At 41.4% G+C, this 13,550-nt stretch overlaps 1 protein-coding gene across 1 annotated transcript in view; it reads right to left on the reverse strand.

Moving 5' to 3' along the window:
- EBF2 (EBF transcription factor 2) overlaps positions 1–13,550 on the reverse strand; it is a gene marked incomplete at its 5' end in the record, with an annotated part of 108,406 nt that overhangs the window by 9,895 nt on the left and 84,961 nt on the right. The window contains 3 exon segments of the mRNA NM_001164534.1: positions 6,271–6,456; positions 11,592–11,769; positions 11,878–11,943. Of these exon segments, the coding sequence (NP_001158006.1) occupies positions 6,271–6,456; positions 11,592–11,769; positions 11,878–11,943 (430 nt within the window).

The raw sequence follows: 13,550 nt of genomic DNA on the forward strand, positions 1-13,550 counted from the left end.
CCTGTTGGCTTCGATGCTGTGTGGTGGGATTCTGGCTCTGGCTTCCGACTGCCTTGGTGGCTCTCGCTGCTCAGGGGAAACAGTCCCCCCACCCCTCCCCTCCGCCCGGGGCAGGGCAGGCTTGCTGGCTGGATCGGGTCTTGGATGAGAGTGGGTGGAATCTTTTTTTTGGCAGTTGACTGACCAGCCTCCCCACTGAGGATGTCTTTGGACATCTACCTGCCCTTGGACAGCAGCCAAAGTCAAGAAAGGCATGTCAGGGCCTGAAACTAGCAGGGACACAAGGGAGGAGCGCAGGGAAAACCACTTTCCTCGTCCCAAGCCTTGACTCCCAGTGGCCCAGCTGGACCTCGCTGGGCACCTAGCCGCCTTTTGCACTCAGCCGTCCCATTTGCTGGAGCACAGGGGTCTGTCAGCATTTCATTATAACCCCCTATTGTCAGGGGTTTATAACTCAGCCATAAAAAACGTGCTCTGGGCTGAAACTTGGCACTCGCAGCTCCAGCTAGGAAGTGAAGCCCGTACGTCAAATGGAAAAAACATCTGTTTGGCCACTTTTTTCCTTTTTCTTTTTTTTGGTTGGAGTTCTGCGAGTGTAAGAACAATAAAGATGAAGGTTTCCGCTACCCTGCCTTGGCAGTCGTGCAAGTCAAACATGACTGGAGGGTTCCATTTTATTTTCTCTCTAATCGGCTTGGACAAGTAATTACACCATGGCGTGGCCCAAGCACACCAAGCTATTGAGGAAAATAACACGAATGTCCCCTAAAAGCTCTGGGCTTATCGGCCCTGGATCCAGGGGATCATTGGTCTCTTTAGGGCTTCCCCTCCTTTAAACCCTAACACTCTGGGACCACTGGATTTGGACAGGCAGGACAACGGACCAAAGAGAGCTCTGAAATAGCCAACATCCCTATCACCCTTTGAGGTTTGCAAAGCACTTTACAAACATTAGCTCATTTGATCTTCACAACAATTCTGGGAGGTTGTCAATATTATTATCCCCATTTACTGGTGAGAAAACTGAGGCAGGCAGAGGCGAGGTAACTTGCCCAGAGTCACCCAGCTAGTAAATGCCTGAGGTCATTCATGTCTTCCTGACTCCAGACCCAGTGCTCTATCCATGGCACCACCTCACTGCCAGCAAGAGCTGGGCTGGATGTCAGACGGGTCTGGGTTCTTATCTTGCCTCTTCTATTTCCTAATGGTGGAGCCCTGGTCTAGTCACTTATACTCTCTGTGCCTCAATTTCCTCAACTGTAAAATGAGAATAGGACCACCTGAGGTACCTAAGTTCCAAGGCTGGGATAAGACTAAAGTGGTATAATGTCTACATAAGGCTCTATGTAAATGTCAGCTATTATCGCAGAATCCTAGTTGCAGAATTAGAAGGGATCTTAGCAGCCATCTAATCCAACTAATGGAGGCAGCTAGGTAGAGCAATGGATAAAGGGCCAGGCTTGAACTCAGGAAGCTGAGTTCAGATCTAGCCTCAGCCACTTACTAGCTGTGTGACCCTGGGCAAGTCACTTGACCCAGCTTGCTTCAGTTTCCTCATCTGTAAGATGAGATAGAGAAGGAAATGGCCAACCACTCCAGGATCTTTGCCAAGAAAACCCCAAACTGGGTTGCAAAGAGTCAAACATAACTAAAGCGACTGAATAACAGTCCAACTTGTATCTTCAAAAGAATTCTCTTTAGGACATACCTGATCATTGACTGACTATTTGTCTCCCTTAAAACTTCCCCAAAAGGGAGAAAGTCCCCTTGGGCCCAAGGCAGCCCATTCATTCTACACCAGGACACTTCTGATGGGTTAAAAAATTATCCCTAACATCAAATGGATCCTATTTTGTCTTTGCACCTTCTCCTCAATTCTCCTGGTTCTTTCCTCTGGGGACCCACAGAACAAATCAAATCCTTCCTCCCTGTGACAGCCCTCTAAATCCCCCATGTCTTCTTTAGGCAATACTGGGCCAACGATGGGGTACAAAATAGACACTGAGGCTAAGGGGAGAGGTGAAAAAAGAACGCTGACTATCATGTATGTGAAAGTGTTTTGGCAAATAGCAGTATAAGAAAGGTCAGGTAGCCTAAGGGGCCAAGGTGAGAAAATGAAGGAGGCCTGGGCAGGAGGTGGAAGAGAGTCAAAGGACCCCAGATTTGGGCTTGCCCTCCCTCCTCATTTTAGAGAAAACTTAGCTCCAGAGAATGGACCAAGATTGCACTCATGGTAAATATCAAAAATGGGATCTGAGTCAGGTCTTCTGGCTCTAAAGCTACTGTGTAATGACACCTCTGAGGAGGAGAGGAAAAAGCCAAGTTTTAGAGGCATCCACCAGGCTCCTATAAAGAGGGCATGGAAACAAATGATCATGGAAGATCAAGAAGTGAAAGATGGCGGACTTAGAGCATCAAACACACACTGTAACCCAAGGCAGACACCAACACAGAGACTGGAGAAGAGAAAGCTTATTGGAGAAAACACATTATGGTGAAAAGAGCACAAGGACTAAAATCAGATAGTCTGGGTTCAAAACTTGATGCTGCCTTAGATAAGGCATTCACTTCTCTGAACCTCAGTTTCCCCATCTATAAAGTGGAGGGATTAGATTAGATGGTCTCCACATCCTTTCCAACCCTACAGCTATGGTGCTGAGAATCACCCTAGTGAGATGCAGAGGATGGAAAGCTACTTTGGAAGTCAGGGTTTGATTCCCACCTCAGATATTTATTAGCTGGATCACTCTGGACCTTAGTTTCTTAGTCTGTAAAATGGACACAATAGCACCTGTGGGATTCATGAGGATGTTATAAAATCAGTTAAATCACATTGGATCTCTCAGGCAAGCTAGTGAATAACTTCCTCTTTCTGAGAATCAGCATCCTTGACTTGAACAACAGAACTCTGTGCTATAACTGCTTTACCTTATGCTCATGACAAAAATGCTCTGAGAACTCTAAAGCCCTCTACACTAAACTATTGTCCTTAGAAGAGTCATTCAGAGCTGGGACCCTAGGCTGAAAATTTGCAGATTAAATGTAAAGTCCTACATTCACATTCATCAAATAAATTCTATGAATACTTGAGAGATGTAGCTAAACAATGGATGGAGTGCCCATCCTGAAATCAGGAGACCTTGAGTTCAAATCTTACTACACACCCTGTATGACCCTGAGTAAGTCATTAAACCCTATTTGCCTCAGTTTCCTCATCAGAAAAATGAGTTAGAGAAGGAAATGGCAAACTATTCTAGTATCTTAAAAGCAAAATGAAACAAAACAAATCTTAGAATTAATTCTGGGTACTGGTTCCAGGGCAGAAGAGTGGTAAGGGAAAGTAAATGGGGGTTATGTAACTTGCCTAAGGTCACACAGCTAGGAAGTATCTGAGGTCAGATTTGAACCCAAGCCCTCCAGACTCCAGGTTTGGCTCTCTATCCATTGTACCACATAACTACCTACCTACCCCTGCCCCCACTCCAGTATCTTTGCCAAGAAAAGCCCAAATGGGATCATGAAGAAGAATAGGCTCAAGAACAACAACAACAACAAAAACAAAACAGTCCAAGGCAGCAGAGTCTGACAGCATCCCAAACCCCACTTAGACTGTATTAACAGATGCATAATGTCTAGAACGATGAGGTTCCTCACCTGTTGTTGCCCCAACTTTATAATCATGCCAACTTGCAGTATCACGTTTTAGAAGGGACATTGATGAATTGGAACACGTGCAGAGGGAGAAAACTAAGAGGGTTAATTAAGGGACTCAAAACCATTCCACTGAAGGATAGGATCAAGGGGTGCTTAGGCTAGAGAGAAAGGAAAAAACAAGAGACTAGAAAAGACAGCAACATTGGCAATCCATTGACTGGAGAGCTGTGACCTGGAAGGATGAGATTTATTTCCCTCGACACCAGAGGGAGGAACTCGGAACAACAAGGGAAGTTATAAGGAAGCAGATTTTGGCTCACGATGACAATGAACCTCTAACAAATTATATGGTTTCTGAGGTCTCTGACCAATTCTGAATACTATGATCCTGTGAATGAGAGATGTCCAAGAGGAAAATGAGCCATTTCTCGAAGGAATGAGATACCTACAGTGAGATCCCCATCACTGGAGGTATTCAAGTGGAGTCTGGATGGCCCTTTGTCAGGGAAATTGTGTATTTTTGTGTATATTCAGGTCAAGTTTGGATTGAATGGCCTTGGAGATCTAATGATTCTATGTGTTCAGATCAGTAGAAAGAGACATACATAAATTTATTGTTGTACAGTTATTTCAGTCATATCTGATTCTTCATGGTCTCATTTGGGGTTTTCCTGGCAGAGATACCAGAGTGGTCTGGCATTTCCCTCTCCAATTCATTTTACAAATGAGGAAACTGAGGCAAACAGGGTTAAGGGACTTGCTCAAAGTCCTACAGCTATTAAATATCTGAAGCTAGATTTGAACTAAGGAAGATGAGTCTTCTTGACTCTAGGCACAGCACTCTTATTATCTACTACACCATATGTTTGTGCCAAATATCTTTTTTTAAATAATTAATGTTATTGGGCACTTCACTCTTGCTAAGGAGAAATGTAATGGTTTGGCTCTATTCCATGGGGTACCCTTCCTACTTTGTTGGGGCTAAAGATGAGGCAGAGCTGCTCTCAATCTCTGCCTCCCAGAAATGGGTTCTAAGATACAAAGTTCTAAGATACAAACTGAAAGCAATAAGACAGAAAGGTCTATGTGGACCCTGCCTCCCCTAAACTCCCAGATCATTTCATTGGAGCTGCTTAGCTTTAGTGAGTGATGTGGAGACTTCGGTGGACTTGGGCGATCGGCTATCAGAGGGGAGAAGAGCTGAAGATATCATTACTGGACTCTCATGTTGAATTTACAGAAGGACATAGACAAGAGACCCAGAGGCTGGGCAGGCAGGGAGAGGCTGCAATCTGAACTGCTGGAGAGAACCTTCTCATCAGTGAGATTACTCCATTGAAAGAGGTGGTGGGATCCAAGAAAAAAAAGGGGAGGGGGAAGGCTTCCTATCTCCTCTTCCCTTCCTGGCAGTGAGAAGTCCCTCTGAAAATAGCACAGAATCAGACAATTTCCTTCAAGATGATAACTATCATATGGATGGGAACTAGAGAAGGCATTTTTCTCCCAGGAGATTCTTTCGATCAAGTCCAGAAGGCGATGTTCCCTTGGGCCTTTTGCCAAAAGGTTAGAATCATTTTGTTACCCAGAACCCTTCAGTGCAATCACATTGGCAGCATCAGGGTTTGGTTTGAGATGGCCACCCTTCTTAGCTAACTTTACGTATCTGAATTGGCCAACCTTTATAGTAGATATAAATGAAAATTGCTCATCCTATTAGACCATGATCTCCTTAGAACTATGGGCTGGGCATTTTTTCTATTTTTATCCTCAGAGTCAAAAATTATGTCTGGTGTATAACAAATATTGTGTAATAAATATTTATAGAGTGTATAATAAATGCTTTTTCTCTCTATCTTCCTTTCTTCTCTCTCTCCCTCCCTTCTTCTCTCCTTCCTTCCTTTCTTTTTTCTTCTTTTCTTCCTTCTTTCCTTTCTTGTAATAACTTGTAATAACTTTCTTGTAATAACTCCCAGAATTGACATTTAAGGAACACTTTAGTCATCTCCCTCAAGAGTTTGTCAATGTTGTCAGAGCTGACATTTATATATATACAATATTTAATATATAATATATAATTATATTTTATATATTAATGTATCTATTACATACTTAAGGTTTACAAATTTGAAGCTTTTCATTGAAACTTACAACTACCCTAAAACATCATCATAATAATAGCTAATATTTATATTACATTTTATGGTTTACAAAATATTTTTCAGGCATTTAACTCATTTGATCTCACAATATAACCCTATGAAGTAGATTTTGTCATTGCCCTTATTTTATAGATAAGAAAACTGAGGCTCAAAAAAGTAAAGTGGTTTAGTTATTTGTCTCAATTCACACAGCTAGTCAGTATCTGAGTCAGGATTTGAACTCAGGTCATCCTGCCCCCAAGGCCAGTGCTTTCTCCACTATATCATTTTCTCTGTGATGTATGTAAAATGTCTTATATTTAAGATGCTTTTCTATCCTTGAAACACTCAGTGATTTGCATTTATAATGTGCCTACTGTGTGCTTCAGGTACAATGTTAGGCACTAGGGATACTGAGGCCAAAAGGAAAGAGCCCCACATTGAGACTGCCCAAAGAAGCTGCACCAAAAGCACTTACTTCCATAAGGGGATCCTGTGGGGGAGCCATTTAAGAAGCCTGGTGAGCCAGGCACGCCCAGGTTGGCCATGGGCACATTGCTGTAGCCATTCATGCTGTTGCTGGATGTGCTGTAGTTCGATTGCTGAGGTGTGGAACTGGAAGAGTAGCCACGGGGAGAGATGCTGCTTGTGTTCCGAATATAACCTGTGCAGGAGAGGAGATGAGTAAGTGAAGCAGCAGGTTCCCGTATCACCCAGGGAGGACACAAGGACCACAGCTGGACCTAGCCAGCGCTACCTTTGTCTCCCCAGCAGCCAAGCACCCAGAGCCTGTCTGGGATCCAGCTCCACAGAGAGAGGAGTTTGTCTTTAGAGTCCTCTTTTTCCCATCCCCTTACCTGGGGGCGTAGATTTAAAGCTGAAAGGCACCTTATGGACTATCAAGTCCATATTCCTTACCTGTACCCATTTTGCGTATGAGGAAACAGACACAGAGACATTAAGTCATTTCCTGAGGACACACAACTAGCTGTCATCTGCTGTAGGTCTTGAATTCGGGGGATCCTAAGTTGTGGGCTCTATTGCCATTGCTAAGTCCCTTCCTGTTCTCTTACCTACTCTTCTATTATCAGATCCTTTCTTTGCTCTAAGATGCTAACGTCCAAGAGAACTGTAAAGTAGTTGGCCTTCTACAGAGTCTAGAACAGGGGATGAAACCTTGAGCAATGGAACTGAGCAACAATGGCAGAAATGCAGGCGTGGATTGGTGCTAGGGAGGGATGGTGCTGGAGGAGCCTGGAATCACCACCATCACCATCCCTGTCAATTCACCAGTCCTGGGTAGCTACCTGACCTGCTTGTGTGGTAGGCTGGCTTTTGAAACATCCACAAGGATAACCATCTCGGAAACTCGACAAGGGACAAAGCATGTCCAGGTCAAAAAGGAAATGGATGCGATTTCTACAGAATTTAGTTTCTGGTCCAGCGATCCCCCAGTTACGGTCTACAGGTTATCACAAGAGGAGCATCTCCTTAAAAAGATTCAGTATAATAACTAAGCAACAGACCATCTTTGGACTGTGTGTATGATACGTCTCTCACATTTATTTTTGACTCTTTAAATATATGCAGATACTATTAAGATAAAAGCACTGCAAATTCACTTAGAAGTCACTCTAATTTCAGAGCAGCTATTCCCTTGAGCTGCTAGGGCTCTCCTTTCTAAGGTTACCTTTTACCTACTTGGTCTGTACCTTCTAAATACCCACATAGGTCCCTAGTGTTTCCCCATTAGGATAGAAGCTCCTTGAAGGCAGGGACCCGGATCTCTTTTGTCTTTATAATTCCAAAGCTTGGCATACTGCCTGGCACTTAGTAGGTATTGAATAAAATTTGTTGATTGATGAATTGATATATTGTTTCCACAATGAACAGATAGTAAAATTACAAATGCTAAAAAATTGTTGAACCATGCCTGGAGACTAGAGGTCCCGAGTTCAAAACTGGCCTGAAGCTTCCTAGTTGTCTGACCCTAGGCAATTCACTTAACCCCAGTTTCCTAGACCTTACTGCTCTTCTGCCTTGGAACCTATCCTTGGTATTGATTCTAAGACAAAAGATAAGAGCATTTTTTTAATTGTCATTGCTTGGGGTCTGAGAAGTTTTTGTTGTTGAAAAAGGATTCTCATACTCATAAAGATGGGAAACCACTGCTCTAGACTATCCTTTTTTAAAAACTAACCTTCCATCCTAGAATCAATTCCAAAAACAGAAGAGCAATAAGGGTTATGCAATTGGGGTTAAATGACTTGCCCAGAGTCACACAGCTAAGAAGTATCTGAGGTCACATTTGAACCCAGGACCTCCTATCCCTAGGTCTAATTCTCTATCCACTGAGTCACTGAGCTGGCCCTAGTCTATCCCTCTTAATACTCCCCAAAGAAAAGAAATCATTGCTCTGCCTGGAGAATTTAATCCTCACAGGCTAATTCATGAGATCCCTCCTGCAAGGTTTATCTGCTTTTCTTTTCTTTAAAAATAAAAAACTCTTACTTTCTGTCAGTACCAATTCTTAGACAGAAGAGCAGTTAGGGCAAGTTAAGAAGCTTGCCCAGGTTCACATGGACAGGAAGTGTCTGAGGTCCTATTTGAACCCAGGCCCTCCCAGTTCCAAGCATGGTGCTCTATCCACCATGCTAACTAGCTGCCCCCTTTGCTCTCAAAACACAGTTCATATGCCACTTCCTATTCGCGTCTTTTCCTAATCTCCCTCCCTCACCCATTGCTAGTCCTCTCAGTCTTGAAATTGCTTTGTATATACTTTATTTTTGCTTATCTATGTTCATATTGTATTCCCTAGTACACTAAAAGCCCTTTCAGGGCAGGCACTCTCTCTTCTTCTTTTTGTCTCTGAATTCTCAATATGTATCATAGCACTTAATACGTAATTCATGTTTTGAAGTATTTGTTGAAGTGAATCCCAATGTTGAGCCCTAGCTGCTAGGGTTTCCCTCCCAATTACTTTGAAATGATTTTGTATGTATAAAGGGGTGTCCTCTACCCTGCCCCAGTTGTTGTAACTATTTAAAAATCTAGATATCTATTAAATCAATCAATCAAATACATAAACTAAATGCTACCAGGTATTTAATCAACTTGGAAGTAATGAAATACTTTGATCACTGGGTAAAAGCAGAAAATTCAAATCAGGAAATGGACTATGACTGGATGAGTGAATCGGACACATCTCTGGGTCTATGTATATTGTGGCAACCCAGCCTGGAATCAAGATTTCTAAGAGATCCTAGAAATAATCCAGTCTAATTAGTGATGAGGGAGGGGGGAATTGGTCTAAGGGTGAGAATGGAAATCTCTCTCTTCTTCTCTCTTCCCCTCTCCTCCTCACCCTACCTCATGACTATAGGACAACAGTGTGAACTTTGAAATGCCAGAAGATTTCATTTTCCCATTGGAATTAGCAGCAGCTGATTCTACCATCTACACTGGGAACTACAACACATCCAAGATGGTGGCTTCAGGACACAGGGGCATTGATCCTTAAAACCTTGCAAATAGCTACATTAAAGGAAACTTCACAAGAATTCCACAAAATGAAAAAGGACTTTTAGTACCCAAGAGCCATGACTTAATCCTTTGTCACATATACTAGCTATCTAAGCTTTCCCCTGGATGGGTACATATTAACAGAAGAGCACATTCAAGCTATTTGGAAGCAAAGCTATTTGCTTTATATCAACTGTGATCACTATGCCACGTTAACAAATACCCCTGACTAAAAGCCAATTAAGTGTGGCTAGCTGATAATGAACAGGAAACAGATTTGGGGGAGTAGAGAGAAGAGCCTATGAGCGACAGGATTTGAAGTACTTCAGGAGAAGTAGTTAGCTTTCCTCCTCCATCAATGTGAGTGGGAGTTGGAGAAATGGTCCTAGAGGTTATGCCACGCATGTCCTATGTGTCCTTGTTGTATTCCCCAGTACACTTTAAGCAACTAGAAAGTAGGAACTCTTTCCTTTTTGTTTTGGGTACCCCCAGAAGTGGGCATAGTGCCTAGCACATAGTAGGTGCTTTAAAATTATTCCATTTATGGAATGGAATGGAATGGAATGGAGTGAGAAGAACTCACCTACTGAGTTAAAGTAGTTGATTCAAGGGAAGATTACCTTGCCTTTTATTGAGTCCTTTGGTTTCTAGGACAAGGGAGGAAACTGGTAGAAGAATTAGAGAGGGGCAAGGGTATTTTTAAACATCTTTTTTTAGTGGATAATGAAGAGTAATTTATTAAACTCAGCCTGATCAAACAATATGTGCCTGGAGTAAGAAGCCATCCCTCTATATGCTTTCCATTTTCATTCACAAATCAGCTCAGACTTTCTCATCAGTTTGTATATTAGCATACATGTTTGTGATCACACAGATTTGTGAACTTTAACACCAACATTCTCCAAATGATGCTGTATAAATGTGAGCCGTGGTGTCATAGCCTCTGAAGTATTTACTAATACTGGTGAGTCCCAGATCAACAGAAAGATGAAAGGTGAGTACAAGTAGGCAATAGCAAGTCACCAAAAAGGACTTATGAGTGACAAGTGTCAATAAAAACAGCAAGGATATATATGGCATTCCTCTCTCCACTTAAAAAGGAGGTGGGCTGGTCAGGGATCCAGGTGGATAGATAACAGTTAGAGAAATAGACAAGTTAGAAAAGGCTAAGGTAAAGAAACCTATCCAATAATATGGCTAGGTTGGGATTTGTACAGGTGGGAGCAATATTCACACACATGAGATCATGGACCCTTTGAAGTAAATATCTAAGTAAAAAAGAGAACTATTCACTTACTCAGAGGTAGGGACACTGAAAGATGATAAAATCATAGATACAGAATTGAAAGAGATCTTAGAGGTCATCAGTTCTAAGCTCCCTTATTTTAACACAGTGCCTAGCATGCAGAAGGTGCTTAATAAATGTTTGTTGAATTGAATAACAGTGGAGGAAACTAAGATTCAAAAAATTGAACTGATTTGCTCAAGTTCACACACCTAGTATTCATCAGAGGCATGATTTGAACTCAGGTCTGATTCCAAACTCTGTACTCTACTACTCCACTTTGCTTCTGGGTAAAATGTATTATCCAGGAAACAAATGGTTAGAAAAAGGAAATGGGCTGGTCATATGGCTAAGAGATGGACAATTCTATCCTTAGTGTACTGAAAAGTTCATCTGTTCAATTCAACCAATGAAATGTCTAATGACCCAATTTGGCTGTTCTGACAAGAATAAGAGTGGGATCTATAGTGCTATAAGTAGAAACATCTAATATAGAAGTTCTTTCTGCAAATATAGACCTCTACCCATTTATGATTTAGTATATAAGTCTTAGAGAGTTAGCTGAAGACTGTAGTTTAAGAGCTGTCCAGCTCACATTCTTAGCAAGGGTCAGAGGTAGGCTTGGACCCTAGGTCTTTCTAACAGAGTTCTGTTCATCACACAACATTGTTTCTGGTATTATATATAAGCATTCCAAAATTAATCACCTATACAGTTTTAAAATATTTATAATCATACTTATTCCACATCCTCCTTCTTAACCTGCCTTTTTGTAGAAATTTTTATTTTAAAATATATTTACTCTATGGATACCACTTGACAGGGACATAATTGATTAAGTCTGGAAATTTATTGTTTTCCTCAAAAAGGTACATCTCTTTCATTTGCATGTTTGTGGTTCCTTTGATCCAGGAAGGACTCTTATCCAAATGCCTTCTGAATTTAAAGCTCAGAGTAGCTAACCTTGGACTGCAGAGAAAAGAAGTTATTACCTTGGTTGTTTCCCTGTGTGGACTCTGAGATGCTGACACCTAGCTGGCTGCCATATGAGTTGATACCCATCATGCCACTGTGAGCTGGAGAACTGGACAGAGCAGGGATCTGACTGGGATTTCTTGGGACACTGTAGAGGGCCTCAGCAATGTCAGCAGCTCGCTTCAGAATAATGTCCTACAAAAAAAAATTCCACGAGGTTAACACTCTTTCCAGAAGAAATCAGAATCAAGCAGGAAGTAAAAGGGAAATGGTGGACTAAAGGGCAAACATTTGGCTTCTAACCTGGTTATTGTGCGGTGTTCCATAAAGGGCTTCCACTAAATCAGCTGCTCTTTTCAACAGCATTTCCTGGAGGAAGAGATGGGGATAGTAACCAAATGGTGAGATCCATGACCACAGACAGAATAGTTCTTTCATTGGCCCTAAATGGTACAGTTTAAGGATTAAGCACTTCCATATTCTACAGAATTTAAATTATTCACCACAATGTTAAATATTTTGGTAGCAGACATCTTTTAAAAGTCATCTTTTGTTCTCTATTCCATTAAAAATCCCACTAAATAAACTTGACTCAGCAAACATTGATTAAGTATTTAACACATTATCTGATATGGAAATGATGCTGGCAAGACTCAAATTCAATACCAGTAAACCCTTCAAGAGCCTATCAAGGCAGAAAACATTTTTAATTGGATACCCGTGTTGGAGTATTCTTCCAGACACATCTTAAATTCTACCTTTTTGTAAGAGACCTGTCTTTGCCAAACCCTCAGCTTCCAATGCTTTCCCCTCTAAGGTTACCTTCCATCTATGCTGCATATAATTTGTATGCACCTAGCTATTTACATGTTGTCTCTCCCATTAAAATGTGAGCCACTTGAAGGCAGGGACTGTTTTTACCTTTCTGTCTCCAGTATTTAGGACAGTGACTCTCCTATGGCAAATATTTGACATGCACTTGACTGAACTAAGTGTGAAAAGCTCAAAAATATTCCAAAGCTTCCCACTGCTACCTTTCCAGATTTATTTTGTTACTCTCCCTCCTATTAGCAATTCCTTGAACTTGTCATATTATTTCCCCATCTTGGTGTCTTTTACAGAACCTTCATCTCTCCCAGACCTGAATTTCACTTGCCACCCCTTACTTCTGCCAATCAGAATCCCTAGTTTCCTTCAAAATTCAGTTTGGACACCATATTCTAAGTGAAGTCTTTTGTAATTTTCCCTGCCCTATTGTTAATGCATGGTCCTTTATCAAATTGCCTTGAGTTTAATTATCTGTGTACATGATCTATCCTTATCATAGATTATAATACAGGAAAATTTCATTTTTGTCTTTTTATCCTCAGCATCTACCCCAGGCCTTGCAAAAAGGGGTTTTCAGATTGTATTATATTCAGATTTTAGATTCATAGCTCAAGTTCTAAAAAGAACCTTTTAAACCAGTGTTCATCCAACCCTCTCATTTTATTGATAGGGAAACTGAGGCCAAGAGAAATTAAGTGGCTTACCCAAAGTCATGTAGATACCGAGTAGCAGGGATGGGATTTGAACTCAGGGTCTCTGATTCTCAATCCATCTCTTTTCTCATTGGATTGAATTGAATCAACAGAAAGTTAGCTACCAAATAGTTTTTTATGGTGATAACAAATGAAATGACAAATATTAAGGAATGGAGAGAATGGAGCTACCTCCATGGAGAAAGTGATTCCACTATTGAATTAGAAATCTTGATAAATACTAAGGAATTATTTATTTCCCTCCAAAGTGTGTTGGGCTTCCCAGTCACAAAATCAACTTACAGAAAGACTTCAGAAAAAATGTGTATAGCAAGATAGGTTTTATCTACCCCCCCCCAAAAAAAAAACTATTTCCGAAGCCATGCTGGACATAAATCAGACTGTCTGACCAATCCAGTATTTTTAAGATGATTGATTGGCCTGAGCTGCATCCAC

Source organism: Monodelphis domestica, chromosome 1, assembly GCF_027887165.1.
Source record: "Monodelphis domestica isolate mMonDom1 chromosome 1, mMonDom1.pri, whole genome shotgun sequence".
NCBI lineage: Eukaryota > Metazoa > Chordata > Mammalia > Didelphimorphia > Didelphidae > Monodelphis > Monodelphis domestica.